The sequence below is a fragment of the Protopterus annectens genome, chromosome 17.part0 (assembly GCF_019279795.1).
Source record: "Protopterus annectens isolate FY-2018-M chromosome 17.part0, PAN1.0, whole genome shotgun sequence".
Taxonomy (NCBI): Eukaryota; Metazoa; Chordata; order Ceratodontiformes; family Protopteridae; genus Protopterus; species Protopterus annectens.
In genome coordinates, this window is record NC_056751.1 from 532,208,241 (window position 1) to 532,233,501 (window position 25,261).

At 38.0% G+C, this 25,261-nt stretch overlaps 1 protein-coding gene across 3 annotated transcripts in view; it reads left to right on the top strand.

Moving 5' to 3' along the window:
• LOC122791582 (sodium-dependent neutral amino acid transporter B(0)AT2-like) overlaps window positions 1-25,261 on the top strand; it is a 734,235-nt gene that overhangs the window by 510,438 nt on the left and 198,536 nt on the right. For all 3 annotated transcript variants that reach the window (XM_044059347.1, XM_044059350.1, XM_044059349.1), the window contains exon 7: window positions 1,242-1,420. In XM_044059347.1, the coding sequence (XP_043915282.1) occupies window positions 1,242-1,420 (179 nt within the window). The remainder of the gene's footprint in view (window positions 1-1,241; window positions 1,421-25,261) is intronic.

Here is a 25,261-nt window from a genome sequence, read left to right on the forward strand (position 1 = left end):
TCACTTATAGACTTTAACATCAAGTTGGTAGTTTTGTATTTTTGGCATTGCCTGATAAAGGCTCTAAGGGGGTCAATAAAGTTTTAGCCAATTTCCGTAAGCTGGGGGGAGGGTGACAGGTCTAGGCCATCCTTGGCAAAGCAATGTGGTCTTTTGACTATGTCCTCCCATGCTGACAGATATTGGATTCCACTGGAGTGGTATCAGAAACTAAGCCAATTACTAAAGTCACTCATTTTATGCTCATACTGTGGCATCATACTTGGTGCAGCCGGAATGCTGTTCATTGCAAGGTTGATAACCCATCTGTGATACATATTCTGAGAGATCCATTATGTCTCTTTTCATAGCGTCCAGTGAGGTATGTCTTAGAGCATATACACCCACGAGAACTACGATAAAATCATATTGGTACCTGAAGTGCAGTGACTTGAGTGCATGTATTATAGTGCATATCCTGGCTCCAGACAGGCAACTAACCATTATCTTCTCCTTATCTGACCTGGTGAGTGGGGTATCTGTGTGACATTCAGGGGAGTCCTCAATGACAGGACTATTAGGGAAAGCATAACTCGCCTTATGGGCTCTGCACTTGGGGGACCATTGGGTGTAGGCTTATGTGAGATGTTTGGTATTGGCTTTTGGTGTGTGTTTAAGGGATTGGTGAGGATTAGTGTTGCTCTTAGATGGCTTTGAAGGTCTTTGAGATTTGGAAAGGTTTCTTTTAAGGGCATTTGTGTGTGTGTGGTAAGTAAAGCCAGTGTATAGTAAATAGGTCTTATATACTGATTATTTTCACTGGAAATTACAGAAATTATGAAAGTTTATTGCTGTCGTGGATTGGCAGGCTTCTCCATCTATGCACTGCATAAGCATGTGTTTGCACATTCGCTTACACATGCAGACACACACACACACACTCGCCACTCACTTCAGAATACATGTTTAAAGTATTTATCTGTGATTGGTACTCATTTTTTGACTTTGTCTGTAAATGTTTGGCTCTACAGTCAATGTCAAACTGATTTCATAGCTCCAGTTTTCTGAATGTACTGATCACACAGACAGATAGAATATAATTTTCCCTGCAAACAGGATGTTGGCAGAGCTACATTGGCCAGATTCAGTTAATGAGAAGTACATATTGGTTGTAACAATCATTAGGATTACTTGGGGACAGTGACTAGCACTGTTTTTGCCATCATTGTCTCTAATCATGATGGATATGTTTTTCTGTTCAGTTGTTCCAGAGTGCGCTATGAGTTCCTCCACAACATACTTCTGGTACAGAACAGCACTCAACATCACTGATGCTATCGAGGATAATGGCGGCATGAATACCAACATGATCATCTGTCTCTTTGTTGCCTGGCTTATCGTCTGCCTCGCCATGATTAAAGGAATCAAGTCTTCTGGAAAGGTATGTATTAGTGTATCAGTAGCATAGTGGTTTTTAGGTTAAGCTAGAAACTAGGAGAAAATTGTATGGCAGACATCACACTGTATATATATTCAAGACCAGCACAAGTCAGTTTACCACCCATCATTTATTTTTTATTTACTGTTTTTTGACCAGATTAGTCCTATTAGACCACTGGCCACTTTTCAGGGGAGGCCCAAGATAATATTCATACTGTCTAGGGAAATTTGGCCAGGGCACCAGGGGACTTCCCATACTCTTTTCTGTAAGTACCCGTGGGATTGTTTACATCCACTTGAGCTACCAGTAACCCAGTCAGATGGGGCCTTGTTTTCACATCTTATTTACGTTGTATAATTTTCAGAGTGCACAGAGTAACGTTTTGCAGTGCAGGCTGCATTTTGCATTTTTATTTTCTTGTCCAGTCCAGTGAAACTGTGTCAGAAGAGAAGATAAGCATAAGCCATGTAGGATCCCGGAGTCCTACAGACAAGCAGGAGGTGAAGAAGTAAGAAAACTTTTTAAGTTACTGAGGATTTCCAAAGTAAATAGAACAGTTTGATTGCGATAGTCCTAAAGTTATATGGTTTTGTATGGATTTTGTAAAGATTTCCAAAAATTGAAAGCCCTATCTAGTATTGATATGTAAACAGTGCCCAGAGTGAACTGAGTTTATAGACAGGCTAAAAAAAAATCAAGGTTTTTGACCACCCTGATTTGATCAAGGGGTACTGGCAGATTTCTCTCTCCCCCCCTAAAGCCAAGGAGAAGACAGCACTCTCAACCTCTGAAGGTAGTTTTCATTACAGTGTTTTACCCTTTGGACTTCAAAGAGCTTCTGCCACTATCTATAGATTCATGGACAAAATTCTGAAACCTCACACCAGGTGTTCAGCTTTGTACCTTTATGGCATGGTAATCTATTCAGAAGATAGAGAATTACTCTTAGCCAAAGTACAAGATGTACTTAAGTCTTTAAGATGGGCAGGACTTAAAGTTAAGGCTCTCAAAACTAGGCTTAGTATGACAGAAACCATATACTTGGGGTATGTAACTGGAACAGGGGTAAACAGACCCCAAAGAATTAAAAGTAGGAGCTGTAAAGAACTGATCTATGGCCAGTACCAAAGGACAAGGGAACACATTTTTAGGGGAAAGTCTGCTGTAAAAAAATTGTACCCTGCTTTGCTACCATAGTCTCTCGTATATCAGACCCGGCAGAAGTTAAAACTCCTCTCTATGTAAGGTGGACCCTGATAAGGCTTTTAATTTCCTGAATGCGCTGTTATGCTCAGAGCAAGTCATATTTGCCTCAGACTGCAATAAACCCTTTATTGTGTATACTGATGCGTTTGAAGTGCTGCACACCCCCTACTGTAATGCCTTCCCTGGTAAGGTCAGACCACAAAATGGTCCCCTTTGAAGTAAAAATAAAACCTGGACCCCCAGCTCAACCGGGAATATTCAGGATCTATTCTAAGGCTAACTTCCTGCTATTAAGTGAGAACCTAGAAAAATTTCAAGCCCCTATAAACCCTGAGAACACTTCTGCCTATGCAGAACTGTTCACAGAAATCCTGTACAAGCATGTTAATAGCTGCATAGAGGCAGCTGTACCACCCAGGAAGGAGTACAGAACTAACTCAAAAAACAAGTCACCCTGGTGGAATCACAAAATCAGTTGGATGTATAACAGGATGAAGAAAGTCATGGCAAAAATTAAGAGGTGCAGCAGCCAGAAATATAAAAGCGCTCTCATCAAACTAAAAAAAAACAACTCAGAGGGCAGATAAAATCTACCAAAGCCAAATCTGAGGCATGTTTGGCCTCCTAGGTCATAGACAGCCACAAAGCATTCTTTAGCTCTGTCCGCAACCTCAAAGACAATACACAATTGTGTGCAGAGCTCATTGTAAATGGAGCTACCTATACTGAGCCAGAAGATACAGCAAACCTCCTGACTGATAAATTCAGCTCCAGCTTTACTCCTCTCTCCCCCTCAACCTTCCTTCAGGATGTATCATCAAATATAACTCCCCATGCTATCACTAGGGAAGAGGTCCTTAATGCTCTCTCTAAGACCAAGAACACTGCATCAGTGGGCCCAGACAATATCCCAGGATGACTTCTAAATAGCATGAAACATGACTTATCAAAGCTTCTGGAATTACTATTTAACTGTAGCCTTCAAACAGGCTTCGTGCCTCATAAATGGAGAAAGGCAACAGTCATCCCTCTGCACAAAGGTGCACCATCTACAGACCCTGGAAACTACAGACCCATAAGTCTCACTAGTCATATATGTCAAGCCATGGAAAGAATTGTCATGGAGATGATCAGTAGAGATATAGTAAGCCCCCAGACACTGGACCCAACCCAGTTTGGTTTTGTCAAGGACAGATCATACCTACTCAACCTGGTGGACTTCTTTGAGAAGGTAACCAAAGCAACAGATGAGGGCAAAGTCATTCACACTGCCTACCTTGACTTGGCCAAGGCATTTGACACAGTACCGTACTCGGACATTGTTGACCAACTCAAGAGGTTAGGTACAAAGCTGTATGTCACCCAGTCGATAGCCAATTGGCTCACAGACAGGACCCAGGAAGCTAGAATCTTCTACAAAGAGGCCAGTCGCAAGTGGAGTCCCTCAGGAATCAGTTCTTGGGCCGCTCCTTTTTGGCATTTACTTCTAAGAAGTCAAAGCCAATGTCAGTGGTCTCTGGCTGACTAAATTTGCAGATGATTGCAAATTAGGAGCTGTCATTGAATCTCACACTGACAGATGTTCTCCAGGAGAGGCTGACACAGACAAATAACTGGTGTCAGAGCCATGGACTAAAAGTAAATGCCAAGAAATGCATAATACTGTCATTCGGGAAGTCATCCATCCCTGGTAACCATCATATTGACAGCACACCCCTTAGAGTTGACCCAGTATTCAGGGACTTGGGACACACATAGATAGTAATCTAGCCTTTGATAATCACGTATCTACAGTGGTGAGGAAATCATTCTATGTTGCACAACTTATAAACAAAGGTATGGCATCTAAGTCCAAGGAAGTCATTGTTCACTGTATTCGGCATTCATCAGACCTATCATTAGGTATGTACCTAACCAGGCATATCCAACAACAGGAACGTCCACAGGTTCCTCACTAAAAGAATACAGGTCATAAGTAATATGTCATATGCAGACTGCCTCAAGGCCCTATCCCTGTATTCTGTCTCCTACAGGCTTTTGAGGGGAGATCTATGCCAGCATACAGGGCATTGTCAGACCCCACTCTGATGGACCTCCTGCATATCCACAAAACAAACAGTAGCAGAATTACCTGTTCTAAAGACTTAAACCTTGCCTGTGATATAAATAGGACCTTCTGGAGAGATAGGTATGTATCCCAGAAACTACCCTGTCTATGGAACAGGCTTCCTATCCATTTGAAGCAGATTTCCTCCCTAACCCAATTCAAGTGCAACTTAGACAATTGGATGGGAAACCAGAAATGCATCCCTGGTTTAGCACCTATGTCTCTCATGCAAACAGGTAACCTGTAAATGGTTCATCTCCCAGGCCCATGCTTACATTTATCAAGGGTATCAGAACTAGTCAGAGATTTGGGATGCATGGCTATGCTTAAAAAGGCCCTTGTGGTCATTAGCCTAGTAAACACCTATGAACTAGGGATAGGAACTGTGCTGTCCTGGGAAAGTACGTGAAGAAGAATACCCTGTCTGTTACTTCTGCAGGAAATTAACAGAGTCTGAGATGGAATATTCTTTTATAGAGAAAATATGTCTTGCTATTAAGTGGGCATTAAATTATCTGCAGTAATATTTATTAGGATGCAGTTTCACTCTAATAATTGACCGTACACCCCTTCAGTGGTTATACAAGCAAATGAATGTTAAAACGAAGTTTTATAGCTGGGCCTCGGTACTTCACCCATTTCGTTTTATAATCAGATAAAGGCCTGGCCATAGCCACATGAATATAGATGAGTCTGTTCTATTCAGTATAGAACTAGGGGTTTTATGCTATTATTTTGGTTGTTGAGGCATTGCAACTATTTAATAAGTAAAAAAAAAACTATTTTTATGCTCTGTATTTTGTATGCATTACAGTAAAAAGCTGACTGGTTTTTATATATATATATATATATATATATATATATATATATCAGCATTGAAATGCGGTAGTAAAAGCATGTCACAGTTTAGGTAATGTGGAACACCTAAAAAGTCGTGGTTAAAAGAATGACTAAAAGCTCAGTTAGAGATGTTTGCCTCTCTTGAAGAAGAATTTTGTTATTAAGAGTAGAACCCTGACCTGAATGAGTTATGGAGTAGTAGGAGCTTATCTGTCTGTTTACCTAGGAGTTATCCATGGATTTACTTAAGGAGAGCCATGAGCTTACCTGTGGATTTACCTAAGGGATACCATGTGCTTACCTGTGAAATTACCTAATGAGTACCATGAGCTCACCTATGGATTTACCTAAAGAGTACCATGAGCTTACCTGTGGATTTACCTAAAGAATACCATGAGCTCACCTGTGGATTTACCTAAAGAGTACCATGAGCTTACCTCTGGATTTACCTAAAGAATACCATGAGCTTACCTGTGGATTTACCTAAAGAGTACCATGAGCTTACCTGTGGATTTACCTAAAGAATACCATGAGCTTACCTGTGGTTTTACCTAAGGAGTACCATGAGCTTACCTATGGATTTACCTAAGGAATACCATGGAGTTCCTGAAGAGTATCAGAATTCTGTTTGTGGATTTACTTGTTTGTACCAGAAACTTTATTCTGGGTATATGTGACAGCCTGACCAGACATGCAATACTGAAAACCGTAAAGAATTTTGTAATTTCATTAAGAGGCTTTATAACTGGACTGACAGTCTCAGAATGTAAATAAAATATGTTTGTTTTTGCTAAAGCTGAACTTTGTTTTAGATTTTGTTTTGTAAATAATCTACACCTAACAAACAGTAACAGTCTTCAAGTCTATTGTTTGTACCACATACTTCATAATTCACTCTGTTTTCTATGTCTGCCTAAGCTGCCATATTGTTGAAGTCCATCACCAGTGGAAGTTAGTATTCATTGCCAGTAAATGCTTGTTAAATGTAGTGCCATTGCTGTGCTGGTAGCTGATATAATCCCATACCACTGTTGGAAATATCAGTAGTTTGCAAACTATGAATATAGACATACTCCAGAACCTGTTCTAGAACTGTGTTCTTCTTCAAAGCACAGGCTAAGCTGGCTGTGTGCCTGTAACTGCCAGTCTCTTCGAGTTTTCCAGATTTTTGAAAAAGATCTACCAGTACTGACTTCCACAGAGAGAAAAGATGACTGTAAGACAAAAAAGAGTAATGCACAAGATAAACAGGAGCTGTTTACTCTACACCCTCTTTCAAAAACTTAATCAAAATTATGAGTACCACAGGAATAAAGTGTAAGCAGGAAATTCCTATTGTGAGTTTTGTAATCAGTTATAAAATAAAATGGTAGAAAAAATACATTACATGGTGTAGCTGAAGGGAGGTTAAGGAACCATTTATCTGACATGGAGGTAAAAAGGAAGAAAGTTGTTCTTGAGCAGTTTGGCTTCCAAGGGTAGGTCAGAAATAAGCCCTAAGTTACTGTTCTATCAGATGTCACAAGATGCTTTATTTCTACCCTGTGACTAACCTGTTTACAGAATAGCATAGGAATGCTATAGTTTCTAATGTGGTTGTTATGAACAAAGAAAATCTTTTCAAGTATGAAGTTCTTTTTTATCAGTGCTGCCACAGACAAGCAAACCTACCCCTAGCCCACCGTGAGTTTAATGAGATCAAACATTTCACTGCATACCCATATTCAGATACCTACATTAAGTCTGCACTACTTGAGTGGGTAGTATTTATCTTGAAGACTAGAAAAAGTAACACTGGTGTCTAATTATATCTTGGGACCAAACCAAATACACGCAAGGTGGAACAAGTGCACGGTTCAAACCAAGAGCATCCAAGTAAACCAAAAACGAACCAGCACAGGGGAGAAAAGTGCCTAAATCTTATTTTATTGTGGCAATATCTGGAAACTGCATACTGCAAACCGGTTTCGGCTATATATCCAGCCTTCCTCAGTGCAATAAAAATAATCTAGATAGCACATCCTGGTTATTCCTTATATATCCAAGACTATTAAAGGTGTATACACCTTGAAAACAATATATATATATATATATATATATATATATATATATATATATATATATATATACATATATATACACACACATTTCAAATGTAAAGAATATAAAATAAATATGTATGTATAACATTTAACCTAAAGAAATCAATCCATTAACTTAAACAAAACTTCAAAAATTCATAAAGTCATAAGCTGACACCAAATGACTAATTTGTTTCATTTAAACCATGTTTGAATAAAGCTCCAAACCTGGTAATCCATGAGGATTCCATGTTATTTAATCTGTCATGCCAGCCTGCTTTAAGATTTCTTTGCATATCAATGATGGTGAATTTAAATTGTGCGGTTTGGTGAATCATGGTATGTTTATATAGGGCATTAGAGATTTTATGATTTCTGATGGCATTGAGGTGTTCACTTATCCGATGTCTAAGTGGTCTTGAAGTTTAGCCTACATAAAAGGAAAAACATGTACACATGGCCTAATAGATCACCCAATCAGTACTGCAGTAACGAAAAGTTTTTATCTGGTATACCCTAGAGATATTTCAACTAGTAAATTCTTTGGTCTTAAAGATATGTCTGCATGCACTGCAATGACCACAAGGAAAATAGCCTATCAATGGATCACCAAATAAGGTTGTCTGAATCGGTGTGGACGGAGTGTACCTTTTGTAATGTTTGAAATAGGAGTTGATAGTTCTACCCCTACGATAGGAAAAAGCACATCTTTCAGGTAATATCTCATTCAAATGTTCATGAGCCCGCAAAACATCCCAATGATTATTGATAATGTCTCTGAATGGGGGTGTGTTGCTACCAAATGTAGTAACAAACCTAATGGGTTGAGATGTTACTGTCTTGGGTCTATCATGTGAATGTTTATATTGTAGAAGTTGTGATCTGGGCATCTCTTTAACTTGATTGATAGTTTGGGTAATGCAATATTTATGGTACCCTCTACTTATCAATCTATCAGTCAGATCTTGTTCACATTCTATGTGGGATTCTTGAGTAGAACAAATACGTTTCATACGTAAAAATTGAGATTTGGGGATGTTATTGATGATGTGGCAGGGATGATAACTGGATGCATGCAAAAGTGTGTTGTATTGTGTAAATTTCCTATGTACACGAGTTGCCAGAGTATGATCAGCCTGTCGAGAGACTAATACATCCAAAAAAACTATTCTTTGGTGTTGTATAGTTAAAGTAAACTGAATATCCCATGTGTTGTTGTTCAAATATTTTGCAAACTCATGTACTAAGGTCAAATCCCCCCGCCACACCATCCAACAATCATCTAGGTATCTTCTCCAAATATCTAGTTCTTCCATATAGATATTATTATGAGAATCATATATAAATTGTTCTTCAAAAAATCCCATGAACACATCTGCATATATGGGAGCAAAAGATGCTCCCGTAGCTGTGCCTCTTATTTGCCAATATGCTTGTCCTTCAAAGTAGAAAATGCTCTTAGTTAACACATATTGGGTCAGTGTAATTAAAAAAATTGTAGAATCCTGGAGTATATAATTGGGATCTATCTAGCCAATATGCAATAGCTGATAAACCAGCATCATGTGGGATGCTGGTATAAAGGGAAGTGACGTTTAATGTACATAGCCACCAATCTGAGTCCAATTGTGTGTCTTGAACAATATTTAGAAATTCTGTAGTATCTTGCAACCTGGATCTGACCATAGATAATAATGGTTTTAAATAATATGTGAGGAATGCTGATAATGGTTCAGTGAGGGATCCTTTCCCGGAAACAATAGGCCTACCGGGTGGGCATGTTGGATGTTTATGGATCTTTGGAAGCAAGTATAAATACTGAGCAGTGAGATCAGAAACCTTGAGTTGTTTGCATGTATGTTTATCAATAATACCTTCCTCAGTGGCCAAATCCAAAAAGGAATCAATATGTATTTTGAAATTAGGTGTTGGATCCACCACCATATGTATGTAAAACCGGGCATCGGACAATTGTTTGTGGGCTTCCGCTTGGTACATCGACCAGTCCATTATTACAATTCCTCCCCCCTTATCAGCTGGTGCAATGACTATGTTGTGATTGGAACTGAGTTCCTGTAGCGCTTGTTGTTCTTGAAGAGTTAAATTGTGTCTCATCGGCTGATAGCCTAAAGAAAAATGTAGATCCTTTGTAACACATTCTTTAAATATGGCTACATGCTTGCCCATGGGAGGTTGAAAATCTGATCTCCCAAATTGGAACCCAGTAGATCTTTGAGACTCATCAGAATCTGAAAAAAATATTTTTAGGTTAATCAATCTACAGAAATCATTGAGTTCATTGACCAATATGAGTTCAGGGCCAAAAGATGTCGGCACAAAATTTAGACCCTTGTTGAGTAATTTATTGTGGACAGATGACAATTCAAATGAAGATATGTTATGCACATTATTTATTGACTCACAATTTTCTGTAACAACAGTTGCAGACTGTGTGTACTTTTCCCTGTGTTTTCTACCACCTCTGTGTCCTGAGTCTAAAGGGTCTGTTTTCTTTTTGCCACTGGGGACTCCTGGTTGGAAGGGCAGTCGTAATCTGTAGCAGAAGATGTATCATCTTTTGAGGTGTCACTTGTTGTTTGAGTATTTTTTCTAAGTATGAACCTAGGCCTTTTTCTCCTGTTATTAACTTTATTACTAGAGTCAAAAAACGAACACTTTTCTGAGTGACAAAAGGTTTCCCTTTTTCATAGTCAGCCGTATCACGTTGAAATTTATGTGTTTTCTTTTTGATAAGTTGCTCCTCCAATATTGCTAAATCTTTGGACAAATTAGTTAAGTGATTATTATAAAAGTCTTGAGCCTCTAGACAGTTGTAAATTTCTACAGTCTGTGAATCGATCATACATTCATAATAAGAAATAAGGGTATCAACAAATAACATAGAGGCTTGATGTTGGGTTTCTGCCCAGTCTTTGGGCAGCTGTTGATCAATCAAACCCACTAGAGGTTGAATATGAATTCTTAACCCCCGGGGTGTAATATTTTTCAATTTATATGCCTTAAATAACTTAAGATGCCAGATATTGGCTCTTAAAGTTCTTATATTTCTAGTTATTTTTTGAAACAGTGTGCCACGGAGATAGCCTGTTATAACGTACTCATCCAAGTGACAGTTAACTGCAAGGTTCAGAAAGCAAAAACCAAACAAAATACATATAGAAGAATGTGGTTGTTGTTAAACCCAAGCACTAAAGTGAAAAGCATACACCAGTCACAAAAGTCCGTACATCCACCTGTTGAAAAGTCAGAAACTCCACAAATATTGATCATTGGATCCCGACAAGAAAAATAGAACCTTGCAGTTAACTGTCACTTGGATGAGTACATTATAACAGGATATAATAGATATATGTTTACCTAGGAACTGTTTTCTTCCTGTTATAATGGTCTATCGGAAATTGCCGAAATATTGAACATTTTTTGAACTTTAACCTTTTTTGAGCTGCTTCCAATAGTTGGGACCATTTATACATCACCTAATATGTATTAAATTATACAATTCTGGTTCAATAATATAATAATCTAGGGCATTTTGCAGTATATGCAATTTTGACCTATTTCAAGTAGTCAGCTATATTCCATAGAGTGTTTTACTGTTTTTTGCTCTTTATTATTTTCGTATGTTTATGCTTGGGCCAATTATGGACATTGTTCTATACTATTGACAACTGCGTATATTTAAAGCCAATTGAGGTACTTTGGTGTAAAGGTTTTCACACATAACTTGAGGAGTTTGGTGTGCATATATATTTTGGCCATTTATCTTTTGATCGAACATTGGATGTTTGTCTCCGACTTGTAGGTCATACATTTTATATTGGATTCAGTCAAAGCCACGTATATGTGGAATATTGTTTATATGTAGATTATATTGAGTGTAAAAGGGGCCCACTATTTTGCACTCTTTGTTGCTTTATTTTTACTTTTAAAAAAATACATAGATATTATTTATAAATGGTGCACCTTGATTAATATCACCATTGGGTGAGCTGTCAATATATGATATTGTTGGCTGAGATGCAGTTGGCCATTTTATGACAAATATACCTAACTTTCATTTATATTTGGTATAATATACTGGCTGAGACGTAGGCCGGCCAATATGTTATATTTTGTAAATGCTTTGGTAGAGAAGTAAGTCAGCCAAACATGTGTTTTTTCCTCCTTTCCTCGTATATTGACATTGGTTGATGCATTTGAATTTTATGGAAATGTATGTAATTCCTTCTACATCATAGTAGTTGAGACGAAGGTCGGCTACTTATATCAAACCAATTGGCAATTTTTTTCTAAATATTTTTCTGAGAGCGTTGATTGATGTGTGGACCATTTTTGTTACACACACCTTTTTTGATGTGACTACAGGTCAGACATTGACATTTCTATGTTTTCATTGGCTTGGAGACTATTCTTAATGCACAGCAACCTCAAGTTTATTTTCATATCTTTAGAAGATTCTTCAGATATGGTGATTTCATATTCATTTTGAAAAATTTTGTATGTTATTACCACCTGGTACAAACATTTTTTATTGCTTTTTAGGTTTGAATACCTTAGAGATATGAGTGGCACAATGGACTTAAAAGGTATCCTGCAAGGGTTATCTGCAGACAAGGATAATCTGGAAGTTTTTGGTTTAAGCCTATCTGATCTTAATGATCCCAATACCAACAAGGGGGATGCCAAATATCTCTGTGGCACACTGTTTCAAAAAATAACTAGAAATATGAGAACTTTAAGAGCCAATATCTGGCATCTTAAGTTATTTAAGGCATATAAACTGAAAAATATTACACCACAGGGGTTAAGAATTCGTATTCAACCTCTAGCGGGTTTGATTGATCAACAGCTGTCCAAAGACTGGGCAGAAACCCAACATCAAGCCTCTGTGTTATTTGTTGATACCCTTATTTCTTATTATGAATGTATGATCGATTCACAGACTGTAGAAATTTACAACAACTGTCTAGAGGTTCAAGTTTTTGAGTCTGAAGACTTTTATGATGATCACTTAACCAATTTGTCCAAAGATTTAGCAATATTGGAGGAGCAACTTATCAAAAAGAAAACACATAAATTTCAACGTGATATGGCTGACTATGAAAAAGGGAAACCTTTTGTCACTCAGAAAAGTGTTCGATTTTTTGACTGTAGTAATAAAGTTAATAACAGGAGAAAAAGGCCTAGGTCCCTACTTAGAAAAAATACTCAAACAACAAGTGGCACCTCAGAAGATGATGCATCTTCTGCTACAGAATATGACTGCCCTTCCAACCAGAAGTCCCCAGTGGCAAAAAGAAAACAATCAACAGACCCTTTAGCCTCAGGACACGTAGAGGTGGTAGAAAACACAGGAAAAAGTACACACAGTCTGCAACTGTTGTTACAGAAAATTGTGAGTCAATAAATAATGTGCATAACATATCTTCATTTGAATTGTCATCTGTCCACAATAAATTACTCAACAAGGGTCTAAATTTTGTGCCGACATCTTTTGTCCCTAAACTCATATTGGTCAATGAACTCAATGATTTCTGTAGATTGATTAACCTAAAAATATTTTTTTTTCAGATTCTGATGAGTCTCAAAGATCTACTGGGTTCCAATTTGGGAGATCAGATTTTCAACCTCCCATGGGCAAGCATGTAGCCATATTTAAAGAATGTGTTACAAAGGATCTACATTTTTCTTTAGGCTATCAGCCGATGAGACACAATTTAATTCTTCAACAACAAGCGCTACAGAAACTCAGTTCCAATCACAACATAGTCATTGCACCAGCTGATAAGGGGCAGGCATTGTAATAATGGACTGGTCGATGTGCCAAGCGGAAGCCCACAAACAATTGTCCGATGCCTGGTTTTACATACATATGGTGGTGGATCCAACACCTAATTTCAAAATACATATTGATTCCTTTTTGGATTTGGCCACTGAGGAAGGTATTATTGATAAACATACATGTAAACAATTCAAAGTTTCTGATCTCACTGCTCAGTATTTATACTTGCTTCCAAAGATCCATAAACATCCAACATGCCCACCCGGTAGGCCTATTGTTTCCGGGAAAGGATCCCTCACTGAACCATTATCAGCATTCCTCACATATTATTTAAAATCATTATTATCTATGGTCAGATCCAGGTTGCAAGATACTACAGAATTTCTAAATATTGTTCAAGACACACAATTGGAATCAGATTGGTGGCTATGTACATTGGACGTCACTTTCCTTTATACCAGCATCCCACATGATGCTGGTTTATCAGCTATTGCATATTGGCTAGATAGATCCCAATTATATACTCCGGGATTCTACAATTTTTTTAATTACATTGACCCAATATGTGTTAACTAAGAACATTTTCTACTTTGAAGGACATGCATATTGGCAAGTAAGAGGCACAGCTATCGGAGCATCTTTTGCTCCCATATACGCAGATGTGTTCATGGGATTTTTTGAAGAACAATTTATATGTGATTCTCATAATATCTATATGGAAGAACTAGATATTTGGAGAAGATATCTAGATGATTGTTGGATGGTGTGGCGGGGTGATTTGACCTTAGTACATGAGTTTGTAAAATATTTGAATAACAACACATGGGATATTCAGTTTCTTTAACTATACAATACCAAGAAATAGTTTTTTTGGATGTATTAGTCTCTCGACAGGCTGATCATACTCTGGCAACTCGTGTACATAGGAAATTTCCACAATACAACACACTTTTGCATGCATCCAGTTATCATCCCCGCCACATCATCAATGACATCCCCAAATCTCAATTTTTACGTATGAAACGTATTTGTTCTACTCAAGAATCCCACTTAGAATGTGAACAAGATCTGACTGATAGATTGATAAGTAGATGGTACCATAAATATCGCATTATCCAAACTATCAATCAAGTTAAAGAGATGCCCAGATCACAACTTCTGCAATATAAACATTCACATGATAGACCCAAGACAGTAACATCTCAACCCATTAGGTTAGTTACTACATTTGGTAGCAACACACCCCCATTCAGAGACATTATCAATAATCATTGGGATATTTTGCATGCTCATGAACATTTGAATGAGATACTACGTGAAAGATGTGCTTTTTCCTATCGTAGGGGTAGAACTATCAACTCCTATTTTACACATTACAAAAGGTACAATCCGTCCACACCAATTCAGACAACCTTATTTGGTGATCCATCGATAGGCTGTTTTCCTTGTGGTCATTGCAGTGCATGCAGACATATCTTTAAGACCAAAGAATTTACTAGTTGTAATACCTCTAGGGTATACCAGATAAAAACTTTTCGTAACTGCAGTACTGATTGGGTGATCTATTTGGCCACGTGTACATGTTTTTCCTTTTATGTAGGCCAAACTTCAAGACCACTTAGACATCGGATAAGTGAACATCTCAGTGCCATCAGAAATCATAAAATCTCTAATGCCCTATATAAACATACCATGATTCACCAAACCGCACAATTTAAATTCACCATTATTGATAAAATTGATATGCATAGAAATCTTAAAGCAGGCTGGCATGACAAATTAAATAACATGGAATCCTCATGGATTACCAGGTTAGGAGCTTTATTCAAACATGGTTTAAATGAAACAAATTAGTCATTTGGTGTCAACTTATGACTTTTTGAATTTTAGAAGTTTTGTTTAAGTTAATGGATTGATTTCTTCAGGTTAAATGTTATACATACATATTTATTTTATATTCTTTACTTTTGAAATGTGTGTATATATATTGTTTTCAAGGTGTATACACCTTTAATAGTCTTGGATATATAAGGAATAACCAGGATGTGCTATCTAGATTATTTTTATTGCACTGAGGAAGGCTGGATATATAGCCGAAACCGGTTTGCAGTATGCAGTTTCCAGATATTGCCACAATAAAATAAGATTTAGGCACTTTTCTCCCATGTGCTGGTTCGTTTTTGGTTTAATTATATCTTAAGCAACTGTTGCTTTAAATATAGAGGACTTGTTAGTCTTCTTTCAGATTAATTTGAAGAGATGATACTGATAAAACAGAAACATTGGACTTAACAGGAGACGTACCATTTACCAATTTGTATAGCCACCTCATTATAGTGGTTGCTAATAAAGACATCGAGAACAGTAACACTGCCAGCCCTGTCAAGACAAAATATGTCTATCCAGTACAGCAAGGAATGGTGGAATCGTCAGCAACTTGAGTAAGTCTTAGAGAATTTTGAGTTTGCACTAAATTGGTTTAAATTTGCAACACCCAATGAAGCTAAATTTTTCAGACTGCTTTTTACCTAAAATCACATTAAGAACAGCCAAGCAAGAAAGTGAGTGGAAATAAATATTAATGTCATGATCTTCCTGAAAACCTGAAACTAGAATTTTTATCACTGTCCATCCAGGGCAACAAAATTGTGTTATTTTTTGGCCCTGCTTTTTCTATAATGTTGGGAATTATCAGAGTATGTACCAAGGAAAAATCTTCAGCTGAGTTTGTGTAATAACAAGTGCCACAAGAGAATAAGAGTGACCCAAGGCTCCTAAAGCCAATGTATTTCAGGAAAAAATGCTGATGATATGAGTCAGACTGTGAGCCCCTTAGCCCTGAAGCAGCGTTTGTTGTCTGGGACAGATTCTGGCTCCTCAGCCCGCTGAGCCATTAAGTGAAGGCAGTAACTGCTGATGTTGAATAGAGTAGCTGACCTGCCTGGGATTAAGCTCAGTAACCCTACCAGGTAAAAGTTTTAACTACAAGATGCAATGTGCCACCAAAATAGTGGAAGGTGAGAGGAAAGTACATAGTAACAAGCATGACACTATTCTTAAATCTGTTTGCAGCTTAGGTTTAATAAACACGGTAGTGAGAAATCAGGCTTGCACTGGGGAACACAAATTAGTTGACAAATAGTAAAGAAATGATGTCACTGGAGAAATATCCATTCTAATATTGGGAGTTCTGTCCAACCTGCAGGCCTTGATATATTTTACATAAAACACCACTCCCCACACCGTTTTCCCATGCTAACAGTCCTGAGAATGTGATGACATGGGACTGTCATACCCCAGTCCCTCTTCTCCTTTGCCTGTTTCTCTTGTATTGCTGGCAATATCCATATTTTCAGATTCTTGGCTAGCCTGCAGTTCTGCCATTTTTCTCCATCTGCTAGTGCTGTGTGGCATCGAATTTAAACCCTTATTTGCTCCTTTCCTTCCTCTATTTCATGTTTGCCTTTCTGAACATCCTTCTTGTTTATCCCCGTTTCCATTTTCTCCCTAATTCTTCCATGTTTTATGATTTGTTCTCCTTCAGATGCTTTCTTATTCCTTGTCTTTCTCCTTCCTCCCCCTCCACTTTAACTTTGAGTATAATGGTTTCTGTATAGCTGCCAGACCTCTGCTTCAGCTGTACAGCCCTGTTTTTCATGCTGCTTGCATAGTTTCCCTGTCCTATTCCTAGCATGCGCCATTTTGAAAATTCTAATATTCCATGCCTGACATATGGTTTCCCCAGGTGTTTGTGTGTCCATGAGACCTCAGTACAGGATGATGTCAGGAAGTGTCTCTTCTGCCATTACCCTAACCCAGTAGAACAAGGATGTGCATCCCCAGCACACACTCTTGGTGAATGAGAGTAAAGACTCCGTCATCTCCTCCTCTTACTGTCTCATGTGAAACCATGTAGGTATGCAGAGTGCTGTCTTTCAAGTTCTCAGAACACATGTGAAGCATTGACTCTCTTCCCACAACACAGTGGGTATGAACTCAAGCCTAAGGAATCATCTTCCTTTTAGGTCCCCTAATTTGGTTAGTTGCTTACCAGTAATGCCAACTCATCCTTTCTAGCTGTTTTCTAATAATATTCATGCTGTGTGTCATTGCTGAGTATATTATAGAAGACGATAAAGTGGGAGGCAAAAAAATGCATGGGATAGCCTTTGTGACAGTACTAGATCATACTCTGGCCTCCTAGCCATTTATTCTTCCTATCACACCTTCCTGTTACACGCCAGCTCTATACAGCTTCCATGATTGGCAGGACGTGATGTATCTCCTTTTTCTCCTGAACAGTAATGTTGCAGGAGAAATGTTTAGGGATATGGCAAGAGAAGGTCCCTCTTAATTTTTCAGAATCTGCCATGACCAATTCTAAAGTGGTGGAACTCCCTGAATTAGAGACTTTCAAGAAAAAAATCTTATTCCTATGCCAGGTTCCCTTTTCTGCTAATCATCCTGGAATACCCAGCAGTATGTGGTACCATGACATTTACATAATTGTTGATACCCTTATTTGAGGGCTGATGTGGAATGTCATTGTTTTCTTTTCTAGATGCAGCCTCTTTGTGTCTACAGTACCAATAAAGTTACATTATTGTCACACTCTTCCATCAACCCTGTAAGTGAGTAGACCTAAGTCAAAGAATCCAAGGCCATTGGCAGCTTTGGTAAGATAATTTATTCCTCTACCACACTGGCTCATCAGGCTATTGGCTAGATGCCTCACCATGTATCCTACTTCTGATCTTCTTTGCCAGAACATGGCATGTGGAAACTATCCATTCATCCTACCACTAACTAGGATAAACAGATGACTGCTGAGGAAATGTTCAGTATGACCTCTAAGATGGAATTTTGCATAATACATCTCATCTGACACTGCAGATGCAATGTACAGAATGGAGACACTTGACACTAACCTCCATAAGATGCCTTACTTGACCTTTTCTCCTTTCAAGAGGAACTGCACCAGGCCGTGTTAGATATCTCTGAAGCCACCTTTTTTGGAAGCCACACATGATAGCATAGAAGATCCTCCGATAAAAAGAATTATGATTTTAATCTTGTGGTGGTGCATATATACTTCTCATTTTTCTTCTGAATTATCTTATTCAGTTAGAAAAATTAAGACCTTTCCAGTATCAGAGGGGCCAAGTATCAAAACATGTAACCAACCTTTTCGATGCCCACTGTCAGCCCCCCCCCCCCCCAGGGGCTGTTGTCCTAGTCATTTCAGCAGTACTTTTGAGTAATCCCCAAGGCTTGTCCATGTGAGACAGCAGTTCTCCAAGTTTGTTTTAGTTAGGAGAGCCATAATCTGTGATTGATGGGTTGTAGATATTAAAGACTGTGTTGTTCATTCAAAATGTGTAAGAGGAGCTTCTGGTGGCACTTGTGCCTTCAGACAAAGAGATTATACAAGTGGTATGAATAGTAGATTAGCAGATGATTAAAGTTGTAATCTTTATCCTGTTGTCCTGGATTGGTGTTGCTTGGTCTTCTTTTGTGTACTGGGCTACTTTCATTTAACCAGACCATGCACTTGGGTCACCTCTAAAAAGATACTTGGTCTTAATGGGGTATATCCTGTTTAACAAATACATGTACATATGGTCCCTCCACGGGAGGGAACAGGATTCCACTGCTGTCTGTTTCTTCCCTCATAACCAGTTATAGATTTAAGAGAGTGCTACCTTCACATCGGTCGTGTAATGTTTTGTGTGATGACAGTGAAGGTTCTAATTTAGCTGATTTGACTAACTTTGGGGGGCATGATTGATGTCAGCTTAGACCAGCAGAAATTGTTAACCATTCAGGAGGTGTCTGCACTTCAACTTGGTTATGTAGCATTTTCAATGGATAGTACTGCGTTTAGCCGTTCCTCTGCTCTCAGGGTGTTATGCAAGGTGATAGCTGTAGCAGCAGAAGCCCTGCAAGAATCAGACCACATAATGTTTCCATACTTGGATGAATGACAGCTTGAGGTACCATTCCTTTACACCCTTGTATCGGTTGTGGCCTGATTTTCTCCATGGCTGCAGTTCATAGAATTCCTTAGGTGAAGATTATCTCAGCACCTTCATTTGAAAATAATTCTACAGTATTGTGTTCGGCAAATAAAACAGATGTATTTTATGTGGGGACAGGGACCCCATATCACATGCACCCCCTTCTAATAATAACCCCAAGGAGGCAATTTGTTGAAGGGGAAAAATGCCTCATTGCAATGACCAAGTTGCTTTCTGAGCAGATGTTTTATTATCCACTTGGCCGTGTGTCACATATCCTAATCTCCCTCATTGTCACCTGGGAAAATTTCTTTCTACTTTGAATTTCATTTCCTTCATATGTATGGTGATACACACAGCCTAGGTCTGTGCATTTCTGCCAGTAGAAAGGGATACGGGAGCTTTTGGAGCTGATACCCAAAGTCACATCCCAGAAAGGCCTATGAATCCATCTTCTGTTATACACATTGGAGCTAATGGCTGCTGCATTCTTTACTGGGGCTTTGGCATGACTTCACTTGTGTACCACAACAGATGTTGCATTGCATTTTGCTACAGAGCCATCATTCCTTTTAGGATCTGTTTGTGGTGTCAGAGCACTGCTACTGCAGTTATTTAGGGTGGTTACTTCTCATCCCACAACCTTCAGATGGTGTGGTCCTTCCTGCCCCTTCTCAAAAAAAGTTCCTCCAGCACAGCTAATGACTTTAAATGGCTAGGTGGACAGGCCACTTTAGGTCAGCATGAGAGCAAAGCCTCTGGATTTCTGTGGAGAAAATTCTGTGCATCAGTATTTTAGAGTAAAGTATTTTTTTATAACTCTACAAGCCCTTGAAACATTTATGAAGCTTAAACCTCTGTTGGTGAAGTTAGACAACCAGTTTGAAGGGTGATTGCTCAGTATGTAGGTTGTGATTTGCTGCTGTGTTCTTCTCAATATTTTTTCCAAGTATGGGATGTGATCACTAGACATCACAACGGTTTGTTGGATTGTCCCTGCTGACCTCTGTTGGATGCCACTGACCCCACTGCCATGCACCTAAGGCTCCTGCCTTGATCTGCTGTTCCTGACATAACACTTTGCTAGATGACCCCCTCTCTAGAGAAGAATAATTTATGTGCAACAGGATTTAGACAGCTAAAGACGTATGATTCAGAAGTTCATGGGAGTTGCATGCAACCGACATTCTATTGCAGCTGTCAGTGTTTTCTACAGTCCTGAGTAATCCTGGAATGCAGACATGTAGTGTTGCTATCGTACCTGCATGGAACTCCTGTGCCTGGTCATATCCCTTTGTTATTTTGTGCCAGAGCAAATTATTCCATTGGTCTTCTTAAGGACAGATGGCCAGCAACAGTTGTTCTACTCCTCCCCAGACTGGATTTCAGAATATCAAACTTTCTCTTCTTATAGGTTCATAGCTAAATACTAAGCTATCAGTCTGCATACTATTATAAGCCTAGCGAATATCCGGCAGGTAGAATCAGACCCTGCATCTTGTGCCTATATGGTGAAGATCTTAACCATTATGCCAAATTCATCCTAAAAGTGAGAATCAAACCCTGTATCTTGTGACTGTGAGGTAAACACCTTAACCATTATTCTTATCCCCAATCCCCTTTTTAGTTCTAGGCTAGCTGCCTTTTAGGCCATTTTAATCCTAGCCTGTTTTCCTTTCAAAGGTGTGAATCAAATCTTGTAGCTTCGGAGTGTGAGGTGAGCACCTTACCATTATACCAACCCCCCATTCCCTTCCCTAGGCATCTGCATCACAGATAGAACCCCTCCCTCTGCAGTGTCTGGTTAAGCGCTGTAGTTGTTTTATGTGGGCATATAGCTTTAATGTTAGAGACAGTAGTGTTGATTAGCATGTTATGTGAGCAGATTGTTCAGTTGTACAGTAGACTTATGGAGTTAGACCAATTTGCCTATGTGTTATTCCAGGCATTAAATACTTGGCAGAAAGAGCACAATAGCAAAAAAAGCTCCAAGGTACACCAATGGCACAAACTCCAGAAATCCTTTACGAAACAACCTTTATTGTGGCAGACCTTCATCAAATAGTAAGCGCTTTCACGTTCAGATAACGCTTCTTCAGACTTCAATGTTTGATGGATAAGTTATAGACGTTTATATACAGTTTATAAAACTCAATTGGTCAAACAATTAAACAATTAACTTGATGAATGCTTAAAGTGCCAGTGCTTAATAAACATATTATTCAACAGATATCTAAAAAACAAACAAAAACAAAAACTTCAGAAATATGTAAGGCATAAAATAGTTTTCTATGAATATATAATACACTACTGTCGTTTTGTTGATGACGTCTTTTTGTTATGGAGAGGAACAGCAAATAAGTTAAATGAGTTTATACAATATATTAATGGGACCACTAACTTTTTAGAATTTCAGAGTACTCACTCTAATGAGATGATACAGTTCCTTGATGTCTTGTTAACCAAGGGACCCAATGGTGTAAATACGGGAATGTATAGGAAGCCTTGTTGGAGGAATAATTTACTTCACCGTACTAGTATGCATCCTCGACATGTTCATCAAAATGTGGTAATGAATCAGACCCTAAGAGCCTCTAAGTTGACCACAGATGAGGTAGCATTTAACGAACAAAAGGGTGTCATAGAGAAGAATTTTATACACAGAGGATATAATAAACAAGCAGTGCGCAATACAATAACTATGGCAGGTAAACTAAGAAAAGATAGAGGTCGTCCATTCTACCATAATAAATTAAGTACTACTAATATGAATAAGAAGGAGGTGTGTACCTCCAAAAATAGACTTGTTATACCCTATACCAATAGGAATAGCCAAATAAAAAAGATAATAGAGAATAATTGGAAGATTCTAACTATGGACGAGAAAATTAAGACATTAGTTGATGGAACACCTAACATAGCTTACAAGAATTTGAAGTCTCTTAAAAGACTTCTATGCTATGAAAGGGTAAAAGTAGAACATCCTAAGTCACAAAGGGAAGGCACCTTCCCCTGTCGGACATGTAATCAGTGCAGGTTTATTACTACAGAAAATGCATTTATTCATCCTTATACTGGTAGAATATATACCTTTAAAAGCTATACTGACTGTAGGTCTAAGAATTTAATCTATTTAGCTCAATGTCAGTTGTGCTTAAAATATTATGTAGGTAAAACCAACCGCACTTTACGTGAGCGTATAAGAGAGCATGTATACGCCATAAATAAAGAAGATGCTACTAACGCCTTAGCAAAACATGTCATGGACGAAGGGTCCATTCATCATTTTAAGTTTAAGGTCTTAGAATTAATTAAGGTTGATAGTAGACTAGGGAATGTTAAGAATCGCACAGAGGAGGCAGAGAATAGGTGGATTCTTAGACTTCAGGCACATATACATGGTCTAAATGACAAAATTACACTAAAACCTTTCCTAGCAGCCAAGGCTTTTAAACATTAAGCTATTAAATGTTGTTTCCTTTACATGTTTTTAAAGCGTTTTTAATGTGCTTATATTAATATAGTTTCATGTTAAACCATTTTATGCCTTACATATTTCTGAAGTTTTTGTTTTTGTTTGTTTTTGTTTGTTTTTTAGATATCTGTTGAATAATATGTTTATTAAGCACTGGCACTTTAAGCATTCATCAAGTTAATTGTTTAATTGTTTGACCAATTGAGTTTTATAAACTGTATATAAACGTCTATAACTTATCCATCAAACATTGAAGTCTGAAGAAGCGTTATCTGAACGTGAAAGCGCTTACTATTTGATGCAGGTCTGCCACAATAAAGGTTGTTTCGTAAAGGATTTCTGGAGTTTGTGCCATTGGTGTACCTTGGAGCTTTTTTTGCTATTGTGCTGTTTGCCGTTCGTTGCTTTTGCTCTTCCAAGGTACTTTACCCAGCACAGGTGACTGCTTTTCTCATACTTGGCAGAAAGAACTGAAAAAACACATCTGTAGATGTCAAGGGATGTGTTTCTGTGTTTGAATTACTGAAGTATAATTCACTGTGGAAATGTAGCTAAACTGTACCATCCTGTAATTCTTATGCTTCAGGGAAGTTTCTTAGAAAATTAGAAGCTTGTTTTGCAGGAACGCAGTGTATTACTCACTGCAAGTAGGTTAGTTGAAAAGTCTCAGAAGGTCCAGACTGATGATATTTGGGAAGAACCCATGAAGTGTTCTTTTGTTGAGGAAGGAAAAGGCAAAATAATAGCACTTAGAGAAAAAATCTGCAATTATCAGCTCAAAATAATTTGCAGTTTGAGACATTTGTTCTTTATAAGACCACAAAGTCCTATGGGGACTGTACCTGTTTATGTAACTGAGCTGAAGAACAAAGACTAAATACTGTGAATTTGATGAGCTGCATGATTCTTTAGGCATAGAATAATTTTGTGGTATAACAAATCATGAAACAGCAGGCAAAGTTTTAAGAGAAATAGAAAAAAAACTTATAAAAACTGTTAATATGTTCAGAGTTAAAAGAATTAACTGATAAAAAAGGAATGTGTGTGTAATAAAATGTGAATCAGAAAGTAGGAAAGTGAGAAATAAAGACAGGATGTGTTGTCAAAGTACTAAGTATGAAAAAAGAGATTGATCTGAGAATGTGAATCCAGAATGGAGACCAACTTTTAATTCAAACTTACGCTAGTTCTGGTGCTATGTATGAAATGGGTTATTGTCCTGCTTTTAATCAGGCTTTCAGAATCCGTGGTAGAACAAAACATTGTTTGTTAAAAATTCATGTTGAATGGGAAAATACTGTGAAAATGGAAAAATGATACTATGAAATTTTAAACTACATCTAACATGCTGAGAAAAAGAAAACGGGTCAGATTCTGACAGTATGACAATACAATACTGAACATTTACTAACGGAATGCCTTCGAGGATACCTCAGACAGCAACATTTACACCATCTACAGGAAGGGCCTTAAAGATTACTTACAGCTCGCTATCATTTGTAAAAGCTTTCAACACAAGATGCCACTCTAAAACCACCCCTTCCTCCTTTTGTCTATCACAAAAAAACCCTTAACCACACTCTTGAATCATGCATAAGCAATACTATCCACATTAAATAAGACTTGTTCTTATAATCAGCCTAGTAAAACATTTTCATCTCAAACTCCTAATTCACTCAGTGTCTAGTCCTTAATTGGTCATTTGGGATCAGTTTTACTTTTTCATTTTCACTCCACCTTTAGGACTTCCATTCATTCTGCTAATACTTAGCTGGGATTATGACGGCTTGTCTGTCCTCATTCCAACTTATGACTTCAGCTCTCTTTCCAGGCACTTATGTTCACTATTGCTGGATACAGCAGTATTATCACTCCACAGGGTAATGGTATGATGCCTAGTGATCTGCAGTTCTAAGAATAGTTGCCAGTGCTGTACTTGTCACATAATCTACTTTTGCTTTTTTGTACAGTTTACTAATACTACATTTGTCTTTAGTTGTAAAGCTTATTTTTACTGAGCTTGTAACCATACTGTAATCTTTAGATGTAATGTGTGTCTTTTGCTGAGTTTGTACCATAGGATCAGTACTTTGCCCAATTAGTAAATCAAATAAATTGGAAATGTGAAATAAACAGAGGTGTGGAATGTAATGAGGAAGAGATGTATGCACATTGTTAACTTGTTGTGGCCACTGAAAGGCATCATTAGGTCAAAAACTGCTAAAATCTCCATAGAAAAATCTTTAGTACAGATGACTGTTACAACTAGTTGAACATAAAGGAGAAAATTCTCATTTTGTATGTTGTGTCTT